General features: G+C 47.5%; 1 protein-coding gene across 2 annotated transcripts in view; it reads left to right on the plus strand.

Moving 5' to 3' along the window:
* ANKDD1A (ankyrin repeat and death domain containing 1A) overlaps nt 1–18,954 on the plus strand; it is a 239,158-nt gene that overhangs the window by 193,694 nt on the left and 26,510 nt on the right. For both annotated transcript variants that reach the window (XM_069625082.1, XM_069625083.1), the window contains exons 12-13: nt 7,741–7,836; nt 8,004–8,205. In XM_069625082.1, coding sequence (XP_069481183.1) covers nt 7,741–7,836; nt 8,004–8,205 — 298 coding nt within the window. The remainder of the gene's footprint in view (nt 1–7,740; nt 7,837–8,003; nt 8,206–18,954) is intronic.

The following is an 18,954-nucleotide window of genomic DNA, read 5'->3' on the forward strand; positions in this document are numbered from 1 at the left end:
AGTTCCCTATGGGAATGGGAGTCCTTGTCCACAATAGGGAAGTCACGCTTATCCATGCAGTCTTGCTTTCCCAAACTCCTAGGGAAGGTCTTGCTAAACGGGCGCACCTCCCTAGCCTCAAGTGGGGTGGCTCCCTCTAGGGAAGAGGGTGCGGGGGGGACAAAGTCTCTGGATTCATCATAGGGGCCTTACCATGAATGCACTCATGCACCAGAGTGACCACATTAAATTATATCTGCGCTGAAACTGGTCGCAAATGGAGATCACATAGAGCTTGTGTAATATGGGCTCAGTAGAGAACATTCAGAATTCTAAGCGGATTATTCTGTAACATCAGAGGTTTTTTACATACAATGTGTGAATGCCAATATAATGAGGGTCCCATGTCTTTTCTCTGCATGTGTTTACTGCGCAAGGTCTTTCCATTATACATTGCAACTCTTTCCTTTGCTGTTCGATGCCTCCCAAAACATCTTCCTCGAATGGGGGGTGGGAGGGAATCTCTTGCTCCCTGCTCATCCGCCCACAAAGGGGGTGGAGGGGATTCCTCCCCTGCTTCCCCCACCTGTCCCAATGGTCCCCACAACCACACTTCTCTCCATCTCACAAGACTGCTGCGTTTCCTCCGCGACCAAACTGGTGTTATGTCCTTTGACCCTACCCATAAACATCCCCTACCTGCCCACTGCTTGGGCCATATATATGGCCATATATATATATATTCTCCACCTCCCCCGCTGACCGTAATCAAGAAGGCTCAAGAGTTGTCCTCTGAACCGAAGGTCCTGATGAAGGTGGTATAAATCTACTGAAACCGGTAGACTTAAGGATATGTGTGAACCAATAACATGCACCAGATACAATACTTGTGAAATAGACCTACAGCTGGAGGGTTTCTTCCCCCACCTACGTCTCTTTTTCTGTCGCTAACGATTTATTTCGTTTTCAATTCTATTTCCTTTTTTCATGAACAATAAGAAGTAACCTTCGGGTTAATAGTTTTTATAAAAAAATGGTCACAACAGTGTATAATGAAACATAAGTGACCAGTTGTGAATCAGCAGTGTTTTCAGAAGCAAATAGATGGGGTAATCTTTTGGCCTTCACCTAGATGAGCGGCTCACAGCGCCGACTATGGACAGTACACCCACACATGTAAATTTATAGTCTTTGCAGGGACAGATAGTTATTGGTTAGCTTCTCCCTATCCCTTCTCCTTCACTCACAGTTCCAGCTCTCTGGCCAAAGACGCTGTGGGGTAGAAACATTAAATGACATCCTACAACACAGACATTACCCCCTGAACAATGGCAGGACCCAGATTCCTCAAACGGTTGCAGAGGACGCTAAGAGGGGCCTCTTGCACCCTTGATCCATTGGCACTACAAATGGATGGCTTCAGAAATTGACTTGATACGCCCAGTCCACAGTTCTTCGGTGTCCCGACAAATTGTTTTTCAAAACTCCTTGCTAATTCTCTGCTCTGGCATCCGCTCTTTGGAACACACTTTAGTTTTTCAAAAGAATCAGCTGTAATGTTCTTTTGAAAATCAGTGAAAACATAACTTTTTCTTTCAGCCTCTCCCTAATTTGTTTTTTCCTTCTCTCAAACTGGCTCTGGCACAGGGCCAAGAAATCCACTTGTTTGGTGTGTGCGTGATTTATAAAAAAAATAACAGAAAATATCCATCTGCCATGGAAAGGGATTATATCTCGCCAGAATGCGAGAGCGTTTCTGGGGTTTTATATTTGAATGACTTCAGAGCGTCTGATCATCTGTTTGCAGTTTCTGGTGGCCCTTATCCAAAGACGTGGGCTTTATTGGCATGCTGATAATTCTTGTATCCTAGAAACCTACAGAATCGAAGATTCCTCCTCCGCTGGGTCTTCTCACCCGTGCTGTACAAGCTAAGGCAGCGTCATTGGCAATGGCTGGTGCCTCTGTAGTGCTGTGACTTGGTCTACACTGTAGGATTTCTGCAAGCATTACTTCTAAGAAACGAGCTTTAGGTCTGAGGCCCTTTTGACCATGCTATGCTGAAGAGCTTTTTTGGATAACTAGCGTGGAGCTGCTTCCATTCACTGCTTCTATTACATTACATTACAAAACAACCAGGCATTGTATCTCAGTGGTCTGGCAGAATGAGGACCAGAAGTTCCAGAGATGCACACTGTAAGCAGGTGGATCTAGGTCACGTGCCTAAGCCCCCCCCCCGCCTGTCAATCACTGCTAAACTGTTGGTGCCTTCCTGTTTTGCTGCCCTTTTTCCCTACTTAAGCCACCCTCCAGCCTCTTTTCCTTTGCAGTTGGTGACCATGTGCAAGTGGATCTAGGTCACGTGGCATAAGCCCCACCCACATTCTTAGCACTGCCCCCTCCTTTCTGCTCTTAACTTCGTGGTCAAGAGTCTCTTGCCCGGGCATTTGGAGTGAAGGGCACACAAAGAAAAGGACAATTCCTGTTTGGACCGCAAGAACCCAGGGACCAAACACCTGCTTGGACAACTGGGTAAGCGCGCGCCAACATGTGTTCTCCCTTGGTCCCCACAGGCCATCGCCAACGTCTTTGCCCCTCCTGCAAGGCATGGACTCTGCAGTACAGCAACTTCACCATATCAGCCTCAAGCCCATCAGCAGCACCCCCTTTACTGTCCACAACACAAACATTGATGCTATGCAACGTCCGCTCTGCTATCACCCATGCAGCAGACATTGCAGACCTCATCACTACACACAACCTTAACGCCATCTTCATCACTGAGACCTGGCTGACACCCACACACATCCTAGACTTCCTTGTTGCCGACAGCTACAGCATCTAACACAGAGACTAGCCAAACAAGACAGGTGGAGGCCTCAGTCACCTAAAGATCCACAAGACCTCATGGCACTGCACCAGACTTGGCGTCGACAACGTTGGCTCCTTTGAAATCCTTTCCTGCCACTTTCCACAGTCACCTTACATCTCATCTATACACCCAAACCCAACATCCCCTTCATCAGAGACTTAACCGACCTGGTCACCACCATGTCCTTCATGCATGCCAACATCTTCATAGGCAGCTTCAACCTCCCAGGCAACAAGGCCACTGAACTGATGGAGGCTCTCTTCGGCCTTCTCGACGGCCTCAGTCTGACACAGCACACGAAAAGGCCCAACGTACGAGAAAGCTAACTTCCTCAACCTAATCATCACCGGTCTGCCTACAGCTCTCCTCTCCTGCTTGACTGGTCGGACCACCTCGAGGTACCTTTCAACATCCTGCACACCACCCCAGACCAGCACTCCCAGCAGAAACGCATCCGACAAACCTTCAGGTCCTTCCAGAACTTCCCAGTGAAAGCCCTCATGGAAGACCTTGCCAACCTCCACCTCACATTGACCGAACACCCCCAACCGAACTGCAGCTACCTACTGAGGTACTCTGTGCCACCCTCTCAGCCTCCATCGACCGACACATGCCTCTGAAACAACAAACCTGCAAACCAAAACAGTCAGCATGTCAGAACTGCCTTGCCAAATCCGCTCCAGCTGCTGATCCCACAGACCCTTTCTGGATGTTCCCAACTGGACCCGAGTCTACAACCCCTGGGAAGGGAAAGGGAAAAGGGATAGTGGATAAAGAAACAAACTGCACACTCCTCACTCCTGGCCTTGTGTAATTGGTTTCTGCAGTGAGAATAATACAGAATTAGTTTAAGTAGCCACATTTCTTATTTTCTGTGTTTCAATTTCAAGCATTTCCTGTCTTTCCTCTGCTGCTGTTGCTTGGGCTTGAGTAATGAATCCTCTTTGAAAAATAGATTTCTATCTGACTGACTTTATCTTAAGCCCTATGCTAATTTTCCTTAACCTATTCTATTTACTATAACAAATAAAGCTACTTCTGTACAGCTTGCTTTCACTATCTTCTTAATGTTGCTGCTCTTGCAAACTTCTGATTGCCTCTAAAAATTATTTTAGCTTTCTGCTGCTTCAGATTGCCATCGAGCAATATTTCCCTCCTCTTGAAACTGCTACTACGGTGTTGAATAGGAGTACTTCACTGTAGAGTTCTTCTTTTTATACCCTGCGCATGCTCAGATAAAGACTCTGGTCTCCCTGGAAACTAACACTTTGTATTCCGTTTTTGGTGTCCATGCTACGCGACGTTGTCAGTCCTTTCACTGTGTCCATGCAATGTGAAGTTGCTTCCTCCCTATATGTCCCACTGCGTGTCGAGAGATTAGCTTTCCTTCTCTTGTCGGTACACTTTGATCACCCTCTCCCTCATTAAGATTGGAGCTACTTTTTCGAGCTGATTGGTTACAGTGCACAGCTTTGGCTTTACGTGCTCCATGGCCCCAGCACGTTGGATTGGGTTTACAGAGATTCGCTTCCCATTCCCCACAAGTTAATGTTGCCTTGCGGAGTTCAGTTGGTAAGCGCACCTTAATAAGAAGACGCCCCGTGATCCCTGCATGCAGATTATCATACAGACATACAGACTTGGCTATGAACCTTGCAGGCTTCACACTCAAGCTCAACTCCTGCACCAAATCCCTCAGTTTCCACATCGCCAAACACCTCTCCTTCAAGACACACATAGCCAAGAAAATGTGCAGCTTGGTATCGGCTCTCCCTCCTGCGGAAGGCCAAGCCCCAACTCCCTATGGACAGCTACAGATACACCCGTCCAAGCACTGGTCCTATCCCACCTGGATGGGGCAATGCCCTCCTCAAAGGCCTCCCATTGTCTTCGCTTGTGCCCCTGAGAAGTATCCCATATGCGGCAGCACGCCTCATGGTTCTAGGCAGCACCCTGTCCCTCATCAACCTTCACTGGCTCCCACTGCTTGCACGATTCACCTTCAAGTCTTGCTGCATCATCTATAAGGCAGTCTCCCTCAAGTCACCCTGCTACCTCGCGGAGAAACTCTGCATCTGCGATGGACAGCGCACCACCAGAATCCAGGATACGTGCAGACTTGAAATCTGACGCTGCAAAAAGGAAAGGACCAGAAAACGAGCCTTCTCTGCCTACACCCCAAGACTATAGAACCTCCTCCTCGTCAGTATCCGACTTGCCCCATGCTCATACAATTCAGAAAAGAACTCTGGAGTCTCCCAGCCTTAACACCTAGGCCATCACATCACACCACCTGACTCTCTAGATGACGTCTACCACCCCCACTCCTCCCACCACCTTGAACAGATGAGCCCCTTCTCTGTACTCCCCCTGTTTCCTACCATTTCCCCCCCCCTCCCACACCTCCCTGGGCTGTAGATCTGTACTGTTGTATACCTCTGTTAAGCGCTGTGTTGCTTCTTGAAGCCAGGGTCACCTCTCAATAAATACCATAATAAAATGTAGGGATCAAAGCCAGTGCAGGTATATGGTGCCATGGTCCGTGTATGGGCAGAGCTGTGACTGCCGTAGGGTTCGAAATCATATTTGCAATTTGCATACCATGTCAGTTTCTGCTATTGTAGGTATTGTTTCCCTAGAGTTCTTCAGGAAGGGGGTGGGGTATTGTCCATTGGCAAGAGTTGCTACGGTGGATACCCTTTTGTATTTTTCATATTACCCCTAAGGGAATAATCATACCTCTTAGAAATAAGTGACTGCAGCACTTGTTTTTATGCAGAAACGTCCTGTGCCCACTCAAGATTCAGACGTGCTTAGGGCTAAGCAGACAGCTGCCTAGCTCCTGCTGCCCTGAGTAGAGCTTAGCTCCCACCAACATGTCACACGTGTGTGCCTCTTCACCAAGCAGAGGCTTTCCCAGCCCCAGAAGTGTTGCAGCAATCAAAGATTTGATTTTTAAAAATAAAAATAGCGACGCTTCCGAACCGAGATCAGACGCTAAAGAATGGTCCCTGCTTCTGACCTCGCCATTCCTAGCCTCCTACCTTATTCAAGATGCCCACTTAACAATCCTACTCCCAAATGGACTCCTCATAGGCCCGAGACCTTGTAGGTCCAGAACATCCTCACTAGTACCATGTTTGTCCACTCCTTAAAGATGATTGATTGTCTGGCATCCAAAGGCCAGTGCCCGCCAGCAAACAAAAAAGCAGTCAACTCGCAAGTAGTGGACATGGTCATCCCAGAACTACTCTCAGCACCTCTCCAAGGCAAGGGATGTGGACCAATTGCAGTGCGGCACACCAGAGCTAGTAGGCACAACCTTGCTCCCAGGCCCCACCCTTGTGAGAGATGAGTTCTTTCCTGCACAATTGACTTCCACCCGTGTTCTACATTGCATGGCTCCAGGTGCAACCAGCCCCTCCAAAATGAGCCTTGTCCATGTCTTTGAAGTACATACAATCTTCCAGGCCAAGCTTCTGTGCCATTTTGCAACCAAAGGGGAGGGGCATTGCATTAGGAGTGGGTTGGCGTCCAGTTCCACTTTCTTCTCCCAGCCTCGATCCTCGTACCTAGAACGAATCCTGACAGTGGGCCAGGTATTGCACCCATATGGGCTTGGAGGGGCAATGCATTGCACTAAAATGCACCTTGGGAAAATCACGCTGATCATCCCGTAGGAGAAAAACCAGCCACCTCGCTCATGCTAGGCACTCATGTAACTCTAAAGCACAGGATGGTGGGCAATGCTGCCGCATGTAATCATGAAATGGGGTCCTTGTTTTGCACCACAAGGATGGCAATCTCTCACTCTGAGCCTCTCCGAGGGCGAGTATTATGCATTCATCAAGCACTTAGTTCGCCTGTAAAACGCAGCACTGCTCCTTGTACATGGATGGAGCCCAGGAAATAGACTGTTTGTGCAGCTCATGCATTTCCTCGCACCCCGCTCCTTTACAACTTAGCAGAAGGCACGAACCACTCCACACACCCTGCACACACATACAACACACACCCAATTGCACATCACTTCTGCCATAAGAATGAAGCTATTAATGTTAAATTCGAACTTTAGCTTCCCACCTACATCTCTATCTCCTTAAACGCAATCCCCACTCTTAGCCCATAGTATTCCTCTGCTGCGCCCAAACACACTTCATTTAGACACGGGTCACTAGCAGGGTCCTGGCCACCCTGGCATAGCTTTAATGGCTGAAATGCACACACGCATAATAGCACCTCCTGTTTGGACTCCGGTCCCTCCGAGGGCGTTCAACCAAAAGCATGTTGGGACCATAATGATGGTGAAAAGCGATACAATAAATAACATGAATGAAAGAATACAAGATAAGACCCCAAACTGAGCTTCTTGGCATCACCCATGGTTGGGCAACAACCTTCGGGCCGAATTGCAATACTCAGCAAAAGGCGGGTGCTATATCGCTCAAGCTTCAAGCCTCGGATGCAACAACTGGAATATCCTCTGCTGAATTAAATATATATATTAACATTTTCTTAGTCTTGCTGAAGCACAGGTTCTCTTTTCCGAAAGGCTCACTCCTAATAATTCCCATTTCAAAATACAAGACCAGAAAAGAGGTTTTCCTGTTACATTATCAAAACACTTGAAAGTCTTGCCCTTGGACCTTAGGCACCTTGGCCACAAGTTAGAATGGCCCTATGTGAGCACGTCTTGATTGACCTGTCCTTAATCCTTCCCGGGCCCACTCCGAATCATGAAAGGGTGCCATGGGGTCATTCAGTCTGTGGTCTGCCCAAAAGTAGAAGATCTCTCAATACATATCGTATACTATACTCCTAGTGAACAGATACATAAACTGCATGTCTACTGTTGTGTTACAGAGTGGCAATTGTCTTTATTTCATTTCAGCAAGGGAAGACGTCTCTGGATGTAGCGGCTCGTGGTAACCATATCAACGTGGCAGACATGATCATCAAAGCAGATCGGTTTTATAAATGGGAAAAGGTAAAGATCGCTGAAGCATTTTTCAGATTCAGAGGCAGGTCTCTGGTCCGCTAACTTGCTGTTTTAATTAAATTGAGTTTTCATACAAATCAAAGCCTGAATTGCATGACAAAGACTTGGTTGGAATGGGGTTGCGTTCTTTATTCAAACATCTCTTCTCACTGTAGGACACCCTTAACAGCGACTCCGATTCCTGGGTCGATCAACATTTAACCTTCAAGCAAGATCATGGGCTGGAGACGCAACACATTCGATCAGTCATGTGGCGGCTAGCCACCAAGTACCTCAAACCCACAGACTGGAAGAAGCTGGCTCATTTCTGGCTGTTTAAAGATGGACACATCAGAGCAATTGAAGAACAATGGACAGGTCTGAAACATTATCTCCATTTCTGCTGAGTCTATGTAGATGTTTATCAAGTACTTTATAGAAGTAGAGAATCTGCTTAAGCAGCTACATTTGTTTTTTTCACCTGAGGTTCTGGTTTCAACTACCTCTTCCTTGCGGCACAAACATGCGTGAGTTCTGCATGGTGTCTAAGCATGAGATCTATTTGCCAAAACTTGAGGATGATAACCCAGCATTCACATTGGCATGTAATATAATGGTAGATGGCATCTATAGGAGTAGTGAACTTTCTTTAGGGTTGCCACAGGTCATCTGCACGTGTTCTGTAGGTCCTGCGGATATACTTTGCTTATCATTCTGTAGGTGTCCACAAATGGAGTTCCAAATAATTTATTATCGCTCAAAGAGGTTTCAGCTTACAAGAATAAAACATAATAAGAATTAATGATGTGTTTCTAATGTGTTATTAATGATTGCTGCAAATTATACCAAAACAACCTAAAAACAACAATCATGGGGGGGGGGGGGGGTTCCTTCAATCATGTATCTACATGTCCGTGATTTTTTTTTCATTGCCTCCAGACTCCGCTTCAGTATAATTCAAGATTAAAGAGATGTCTCCATCATAAAATGTGTCCAAGATTAACATGCATTGTATATGTTCCCCTTTGTGAGGCAAACTATAGATGCCATGTTTATCTCCTTTGTAGTCTTTTTTTCCCCCCTTGACGAACGAGGTGGAGGTCGGGGGTTGGGAGGAGCTTACACTCTGCCTACGCAATCCTTCTTTGGATTCATTCTTTTCACGCCATGTGCGCGGGAATCCTCTACATTCTTCCTGCACTATTTTGTTTTTCTGTTTTTCCTGAAAGAGAGCAAGACGCTTTTGCTGTGTGCCCTCTGCTGCTAGATTTTGTGACATTTACCATTGATTTACCTTTGATTTAATCTTTTTCTGAAAGACCGGCAGATCTGATCCTTCACCCCTCCATGGTAAAAGAACCCCTCCAGAGTAAAGAAGTCCTTATTCAAAGACTGTGGTTAAGGTCGGGAAAGGTTTTCTTCAAAGATCCACTTAAAGGCTGCAACACATACTGAAAGCAAAGGGTGCCAATCACCACCGTAGTGGTCGCACAGCGCCTAGTCTTGTCTTGGATTCAGCACTGCCCTTTACTGCATACCCAAATAGAAACTGTACATCTCCTGATAAAGCACGCCTTAGCCTTGAAGGCCATCCGAGTCTACACTCACTGGTGACGGTGGCAGGTTTGCAGGGGCACAGTTAACCCTGATTTGCAATTTATTCCTCCACAAGATGGAAAAGGGCAAAAACTGGAGACAGTGTCTGCTATAGCTTGCCTGAAGATCTAAGCTGCCTTGGCAGTCACTATTGCAACCGGATATGATGGGGAGATATAGCACGCAATGCCAAAGTCCAACATCTAGATCACGCAAACAGAATTAAGCCAGACCGACCTCCAGGGTTGGTGGAGTTGCATGTCATCTTTCATTTGTCTTTGCACTAGAGCTGGCGGATGCTGGCTTTTGCCAGATGTCATACAGCGCAATCCTGAGGAAACTGGATGAAGGCAAACAAATGTTAGACCAGAGGTCTACCTGAGAATACTCCCTAAGCCCTTGAATTTAATGGAGTTGTTTGGAAAAGAGAATGGCATTCTTCGGAGTATGGTATCAAGCCTAACGTGGGCAAAGCCAGAGTGATGGGGTATGGAAGATACCAGGAAAGGGATCATAAAAGGGAATCCCATTCTAACAGCATTAATACTCCACATTAACATCCTACTGTGTCTTCTGAAGCGAGCGAATAAAAGGGCAGCAGCAGGCGAGGTTTGAGTCTCCAAGACCATTTAACAATATACAACCGCATCATACCCTCAACCCATTTTTCATACCCTGGTCGGATGGAAGATATGCTATTCCTATGGAACACCAAAAGGTTCCAAAATGGCAAAGGTGTTGGAGATTATACTCCTGTAACCTCCCTGTCGGGAAAGAGACCAATACTAGAGCTCAGATGTCTGAACTAATACATCATAAAACAGGCATTCAAAATGACGGCACTCAGGATAATTCCATGGAGTTAGAATAGTGAATTCCAAGATGGCGGCCAGGAAGTGAGGATGTGATTGCAGAGAGCTCTGCCCCCGATGAGGCCTACAATATCAGGCAGGACTTTGCAGCCCACATTTAGAGGCAATTCAGAGTATCTGATTTGCACAGCGAACATACCTGAATCAGTGGATGGGCTGTGGCGTCTGCTTATCACCCTGTGAAACTGGGCAAGGAGGGGAGCCACCATAGAAGACCTGCTGGGTGCCATGACATGGTCAGGAAGCATTCGTTGGAGCCGGGGAACAGCCCAGGGGAGATAAGGCAGCAAATGGCACTGCAGCAAAGCGGCGAGTGATAAGCACCCTCCGCGGTGAAAGTACGTCAGCCAGAGAGCTGAGAAGTTCCGTGGATGCTGCGCAGGACTGGGTGAGGCCCGTTCAGCAGTGGGAGTGCCCTAAACCCGGCACAGCCGGCCAACCAGCGTAAGCGCAATTTATCGCCCTCCACTCGGTAGAAGCTACTGGGCGGGCAACGGCAGTCAGCGTATTTTGGGCTCCCCGGACATGGAGGATCACGGGGCGAGCTCTGCGCCTCCATCAAATGTCAAGCTCGAACATTGAACGAAAGCCAGGAGGCACAGAGTAAGCAGCAATCTCCTATTGGGACTGCACCATAGCGGACTGCATCGTCGGGCTGGAACGCCAGTCCAGTCATGGCGAAGGAGGGAGATGAGGGGGCTCTGACAAGGATATCCAAGGCAGACATCGAAGCATGCTTTCAGGAGTTCCAAGACAAGTTCACCACAGCATTCCCGACGCAATTTGCAGAGTTTGTGGGGGAAGTGAAGCAATCACTTTCGGACAGGAAGAAAGATATGGGAGCCTTATAGGAGGGAACGGACACTACAGAAAGGGCGCTTCCAGAAATGGTGTAAGATGATCGTAAAACTGACAAAAGCCAGCAATGATCTCTGCCTTAATGCCAGTAAGACTGAGATCCTCCTCATTGGGACACCTGCCTTTTTTTTTCTCATAGAGATAGATCTATATCTTCCTGTGAGGCTAAGAGCTTGGTATCATCTTGGACTTCACCCTTTCCTTCTCTACTCACATCTCCGATGTCTCTAAGGTCAATCTATCAGCTGCAGCTCCTCAGAGGTATTATTCCTTTTCTCACTGTCGCCAGAGCCCTAGTCCTCTCTAGACTGGAATACTGCAAGAACCTCTCTAAATCTGCCTGCCTCTACTCTTCGACCTCTACAACTTATCCAGAACAGTACTGCAAGACTTGTCCTTGGCCTCAAGCCCAGGGATCAGATCTCTCCAGCTCTGAAATCGCTCCACTGGCTCCCTGTGGCTGCAAGACCCTTTGCATCACCCACAAGGCTTTCTGGCACCTGGGAACTGCCGACCTCCAAACTTTCTCTTCCTAAACATCTTCCTTTTTGAGCTCTCTGCTCATCTACCTCCAACTCTGAGGGTCAGACGATCCTCCAAGCAGAGAGTGAAGGGTAGATCTCTCGCTCTCTCCTCGGCTGGGGCCTCCCTCTGGAACAGCCACCCTGCCACTCTCAAACTTGAGCAGAGCCACCTCCGGTTCTGGAAGCAACTGAAGACCTTCCTTTTCACTTCAGCTTTCTCTCTTCCCCTCCCCTGCTGATTTCACGGACTGCTCCGTGCACTGGTCACCTGGTTACCCTCTGAACTCGGGTCTAGGCTCCTGCTTGTCCAGTTGCCCTCGCACTGCCTCCAGGCTCCCCCAGCGCTCTGGGTCTGTACCTGTAACCCTACAGTACCTTTCTCTGCACTTGTGAGCCACCTGCTGGCCTCATTTATTATGTACATGTACATGTGCTTCTCCCAACCCCCGCACCCCCACTACCTGGATGGGAGGATTGGTGGGGGGGGGTTTGAGGATCCGGGGGGGGTGGGTGTTAAAGGAAGTTCAGGAGGAGGGAATGGTGGAGGGGGGTGGGGGTGCCAAGACTGGGATGGAGTCTTACAAGCGGCTATGGTCAAACTTTTTATACTTGATGTTGGGGGGGGGGAGGGGGCTAAACACCCCGGTGAAAATAAACTTGAAACATCTCTATCACACCATCAGCCTAAGTAGCACTACAAGAAACACACATCAAGCAGGGTGACCGGCATAAACAGAAGCTAAGGCAATACCCTTTAATTCAGCAAGTGAACGCAAGGTGGCAGGGGTCCTAATTGCTCTCAGGCAGGGATCGACGGCGCAGATACTGAACTCACGGGTAGACCAGGAAGGGAGGTTCCTGTTCCTCATACAAATTAGAGCAGTCACTCGAACGGTAGCGTCCATATACGCCCCAAACTCGAAACAGGATGGCTTCCTGAGATCAGTCCTTATAGATGTGGAAGTATTTGGCAGGGATGAGATGCTGGTAATGGAGGACTTCAACATGGCATGGCACCCCCAGAAGTATAGAAGCAACAAAAATATGTATGGTCATACACCACCATCGCTATCCCTTAAGACAAAAATTGAACGCTTAGCTTTGCAGGATGTATGGGCATCACTTCGGGGGTCGGAATTGGGCTTTACCTTCTATTCACATGTACACTGCTCTTTCTCCCAAATAGATTACATTTGGTCCTCCACCACACTCTTGGGCAGGATAACACAGGTAGACCTCCACACAAATAGCACTGTCCGATCATGCCCCGATTTCAATGACACTAAAACCCCAGCAAAATAAGAGGCTCCTTTGGAGTTGGGGATTCCCTACAGAGATTTTAGCGGATCCAGTCCTGTGGGAGGAACTAGAAAATAAAATTAGGGTCTACTTCAAAACCAATTCTGCCCGGAAGTGTCCGAAAACATCCTGTGGGATGCCTTCAAGGCAACATTTGGCGCAAAATGTATAGCCCCTTTGGCACAGTGGCATTAACTAATGATTGCCTTAAACAGAATTGGAGCAGGACCTGCAGGTCATTATGCAGAAGATTTTTCCGATTCAAGCACAAAGCTACAGAGGGCATACCGGAACACTAGGGAGAAGCTAGACGACCTCCAGCTGAAAAAAAGCAGAGGCGCCTACTCTATATTAAACAGAAGTAGTATGCAAAAGCCGATAATGCTGACGGCTTAGACAAAGGATGGCCTCGCAAACTATTCAGGCGATTGTAGACCCCCACCAGGTTAAAGTAACTACTACCCCGGCAATCACAGAGTAGTCCATTGGATTCTATTCCGTGTTATACAAATCAGATCACCCTGATCAATCCATGCAAAAATCATATCTGCAGTCACTTCCACTGCCTAAAATTTCCCCAGGGGAGCAAGAGTCTCTAGTGGCAGACATTACAACAGAAGAGGTGCTCCTTGCGATTAGGAATCTCCCACTAAATACACCCACGGGTCCAGATGGCTATACAGCTGTGTTTTATAGGACGTTCCAACAAACCAGCACCCAAATGAGCCCACTTGCTTAACCCCTTTGGCAAAAGCAGCCACATAATGCAAGCGCTTGAGGTGGTAGAAGATTTGCAAGACCTGATGAGGTGGTGGGAGGAGAGCAGGCCCACCAATTACTAGACGGAGAAACCAGGTGGTTTCCAGTGGACCAGAGCAGTCTTCAGAGGTGGGAGGAGGTATACAATGGTGCTTGGGATCCCGGGGACAGGACCCTAGAAAGGGCAAGTGGCCAGGTGATTGTCAACACCCTAAAACCATCACTGAAGCCTGGAAACGAAGGACGGGTGTGAAAAAAGATCCACCTCCGTCTCAGACATCTGGGAGAGAACCTTAGACTCTGCCGAACCTGTCACATGTCTGCCTCAAAAGGCCCCATTTCAACTACTCTTTGAAAGCATGTTTGGGACATTGGTGTTCCACTAGACATTGGGTGCAGGACCCGGACGAGCCCAAGCCAGGACCTTTTGAAAATACTTTTTCTATGTTCCCGATTCACTATTGCAGATTTTACATCCTGCTTCTTAATCAAATACTCCCTTCTGTTGACTCGCCCTTCATCAATAAAATTGGTCAAACCTAGCTGGTTCCATCATTGTGGCTGCAGACCTGCTCTGCAAGTGGTCCCACTACCCTCATGAGTGGGAACACTCTGACCTGGTCTGGTCAGACCTCTTTCAGACTAGGGAGATCATTGGTGGGTTTGTTGGTATTGTACGATCGGACCGGAAAAAAAAGTCAGACCGAAAAATGATACCACCAAAGGTTCGAACACCGGAAGTTCTGTGTGGTATAGTGAGCGGGGTGTTGCGGGGGACACAGCACACCCGCGAAAATAAATTAAATTTTAAAAAAAAACGGGGGCTGCAGGGATTTTTCCCACAACACCCCGCACACTATACTTTACAGTATAGTGAGCAGGGGTTGCGGGGGAAACCCCTGCAGCCCCCGTAGTAAGTGTGTTCGCATGAGAAAGGTACAAACTTTTGGTAGTTCGCACCTTTCTCATGCAAATTTTCTCATCGTGGCAAAATCAGCTGTGGTCGGATCACTTACAACCGGGTTTGTTCGCCACATCCCACAATGCAAATCACCCATTGTTTGCATCACTAGCAGGTCAGCAGGAGCACTCCATGGGAGCTGCCATTTTCTTCCTATGGGAAGGCCAGATTCTTGACCGGTTTCCTCAGATAATTCTCATTGGGGAAATTGGTACACAAATTAAGGAAGCTGCTGCACAAATTAAGGAAGCTGCTGCACCGTCATCTACTTCGGGTACCACCACTGTGGCAAGTCAAGTATAGGAGCTGGAATCTCCAGCATCCAGCAGACATTTCTGTCATTTCCTCCCCCCTCCCGCCCACGAGTCTCTCATACCATTTCAATGCTTGTGAGCCAGCAGGGAGGGCAGGGGTTCTCGCCACTTTTCAATCTGAGCTGGGCAATTTTGTCTCTCTGAGAACTTAATCTTCAGCCATTGAGGCCTCTGATGCCAATCTATGAATTTAAGGGCTGCCCTTAAACATGCCACTCATTCGCAGTGCAACAGCAAGTTTTTTCAATCCTGCTACAGACCTTTGGAAAGAAGTTCCAAACCAATGTACATGGCTGGACAAGGACTGTCATTCGTTTCTCAGTTTGTCGGGTTTGGTCTGAAACTACACTCCTGCCTGCCTATCTTCAGGGCACTGTGTACATTCTGGCGTCTCCTTCTCTTTTCAGAATCCAGTGGTTAGGATGCATTTCAGTAGTCCTGACACCTATTCCAATGGTACGACAGCCTCATGCAAAATGGGACTTGAACAGCAGTAGCCTAAACGTCAGCAGATGGATGCCCACCAGTACTCTGTGCCCTTGACGCACACCACCTAGGAACAGACCCAGACACAGCACCTGGGTACTTCAGAATTGCGTGTGTCAACACTGCTGCAGCAAGGCTCTGATCCATTGTTCCTCTTTCTCCATAAACCCAAACCCTTCCCCATCTTTCATATCAGCAAGAGCTCCTGGACACTGTGCAAAAAAACTATGTGGGGGGGTATGAATCCCATGAACACAAAATAACATAACCCATGGCATCACATTTTGAGATGGTTCCATTTAAAGAAAGCTTTCTGGTGGATCTTGGATCTACAAGGAGGATGGGCGAGCTGCAACATCTCTTCTCAGACCAGGCTTTTTATTCACTTTCAGAAGCACACAGGTGTGCTTTCTCTGCATCCATACAAAAATTCCTCTGTCCCTACTCTGAGATATTTCCCTAAATAGCATAGAAATAAGGGTCTGTATGATGTCAAGATGTCCTAAGCAAACTGTCCTGTTTCCAAAGTACTATTCTGGCCCTCAAATGCTAACAAAATTAACTCTAAGGGGAAAAGGGTAATGTCTTTGGTCTTGAAAGTGCACACAAATGTTCACAAGGAAAGGCGTAACTCCAACATAAGTTCCCAAAGGATAAAGTTCACAGTTACAGGGTATTGTGTCCTTCCCTTATGATTCCTCTTCACTGTGCTTTGCACTATTATAGACCTCCATTTCCTTGAGTTTCTCTTGTTCAATAAAATAACTGGTATGCAGACCAACTTGGCTGTTGGTTTTAATCTTGGTAGGATACCTGATGTACTCTCCTGCCTCGTTATGATTTCAATACAGTCTTTGGCTAATCCTGATGTATCCTTCCTCATATGATGTACTTTACACACTGTTCATCTTGACCTTGCCTGGTATAGTCTCCTGCCAGGGCTTTCTCATTGGCACACTGCTCTCACTTGTTTTGCAAAAGTTCACGAGATGAAGGGCTCGGTTTCTCTCCCCCCAACCGCTCAGGCTTTGCTCCTCTTGTTTATGGGTCCCAGACTTGTAACTGTTATGGTTTTGCAAACGTTCACGAGGTGAGGGGTTTTCTTCTCGCCACCCCCCTGCACCCCCCCCCCCCGTTTACCACTTTCAGGCTTTGCCTCACTTGGGTGCGGGCCCTAGACTAGCTATTTATATGGTTCTACAAAGGTTCACGAGCTGAGGGGCTTTCTTCTCCTCCCTTGACCTCTCTCAGGCTTTGCCTCCCAAAATGATTCTCTTTAAGAGATATTGAGTCTATTCTTGCTAATTTATTTGCCTTCAGTAGGATTGCTGGAAGGGCTTGGTGTCTACGCTTCTCTTAGTTGGGCTTGCCGGCTCTCTGTGGCGTGTGTTGGTTCTCCCATTGCAATTCAGCAGCAGCTCTTCAGTGTCCCGCTTTCTCTCTGGGTTTGCCGCCTCTGCTCTGTGGCTTCTGTGTCAGTTGCGGTAAGTGCTCACCTGCTCATGGGCTATTCCATGCTCGAGCAGCGTGGACGCTGCCTTTTCGGTACCCGCGAACTCTCGGAAGCCTTACTCCTTCTTGCGTCCTCACAGCATACCACCCCCTGCAGTCTGCTCTCCTTGGCTTCTTCTGCGAGCCAGTTGGCTCCACAGACCTCTCCCCAGCCCAACAGTCAACACAGAGAACAAGACTTCTCCAGCCAGCGTCTCGCTCTGCTGTCAGCAGGAGAACTCTCACAGTGAAGGAGCTTCTGCTTCCCTCTGGCACTCTGTTGGCGTCCTTTTCAGGACCACAGCAGTGTCCCGGGTTTCTCCAGCGCTCAAGCTGTTGTTGTGCAAGGGGGTCCCCCTTCTCGCCTCTTGAACAGCAGTACAAAACTCCTTCTGCAACAAACGAATACTGTAGCCAGGTCCTCCAGGAAGGGCCTCTCACACTTCCTGAGTCTTTCCTTGCTTTTATACTGGCTGTGACTAATAGTATTAGGGGGAAGACTAGATTGTTGTATGAGGTTTTTACCAGTGATGTCATTTCACCAAAATGCCAAGGGTAGCGGAAATGACATCACATCACATGACCATGACATCACAGGAAGTGATGTAATTTGGCCACCACCCGGAAGTGACCTCACAGGAAGCGAAGGAACACACCTTTCACCCCTTGACAAAACAGGAAGTAGCATCGCATAGTATTGTTCCTAAATACACTATGAAAAATATGGTTAAGATATGTATTGTGTATAGGCCCATATTACCAAATGATGGTGAATGCAAGCAGACTGCCAAGGCCAAATGATAATGGCGTATTATTATAAAGCACTTACCCTTAAGCGCTTTATATAGAACAAATATACATACAATATAACCCAACCTGTGTTGGTACTCATTTATCGACCTCAGCAGGATGGAAGGCTGAGTTGAGGTGTTTAAGAACAGACGAAATCAGTGACTCACCCCCTGTAGTGTGCCTGAACGAAACCTTTAATGAGTCTAGCAATTATTGTATAGAATTCCAGAAAGACAACTTATTGGTTATTCCTATTCTTTCTTATTTAGGGTCACTGTTCAAAGTGTTACACTTGTGTAACCCCCTGTGTTTAAGAGGCCTGAACAAGAAAGCCTGCCACTCTAAAGAGCCACATGGCGCTACCCACAGCCCAGGAACTTACATTTATTTGTTTTGTTTAAAAAAAAAATGTAGGTGTAGCAAGGGAGACCTTGGGGGTCGCAGCTGCGACCCCAAATGACGTCCCTGGTTTTTACATGTAATCCTCATTCCTCCATTCTTCTCCCTTGTCACAGTGCTGATCTTATAACTCTTGTGAGTCATAGGGGATCTTGTCACAGTACTGGGAAAGTGATCTTCATTCAAGATACTCCTATTCTTGCTCGCCCCAGTACTTTTTAGGGGAATGGTAGGATACGTACAACCCATGAGTCCATTAGGGAAGGGATTGTTCTTAGGGGTGTAGGTCTATGGTCTCTTAATCGGGTGATACACTGTATCACTGCCAATCTTGTGGTCACTTCCTTCAGTGTTGCTTCCACCTGCGGGGAGAGGTCACCGCTGGGAAAGGAGTGATGACTCAATTGGATTTATCATAGGAAGGGTGTATTGCCTCTAGTTGTTCGGAGTGTGTGAATCTACCGAACAAACCGAAACTGGAAAACTGAACAGTAAATTTAATTGGTTTGCAGGCTGTGCTTCTTTAGTAGAGTTCCAACTGCACGTTCTTTGAAGAGAAGGGCGGGTTACCAAAATGAGGCTCATCCAATGAGATGCGCAAAGAGGCACTTGCGCCATTGCACATTTGTATTTCCCCGCCACCCTCAATCCACAAAATATTGTAAACAAAAATATGCTTGGTACGAGGGATCGCAAGTCCCAGTGTGAAAAAAGCACAAGTAATGGCGCATCTTGGCAAATGTAATCTATATATTGGCGCAAATTATGACAGATGC

This window comes from Ambystoma mexicanum, chromosome 11 (assembly GCF_040938575.1).
Source record: "Ambystoma mexicanum isolate Mex_15411 chromosome 11, UKY_AmexF1_1, whole genome shotgun sequence".
NCBI lineage: Eukaryota > Metazoa > Chordata > Amphibia > Caudata > Ambystomatidae > Ambystoma > Ambystoma mexicanum.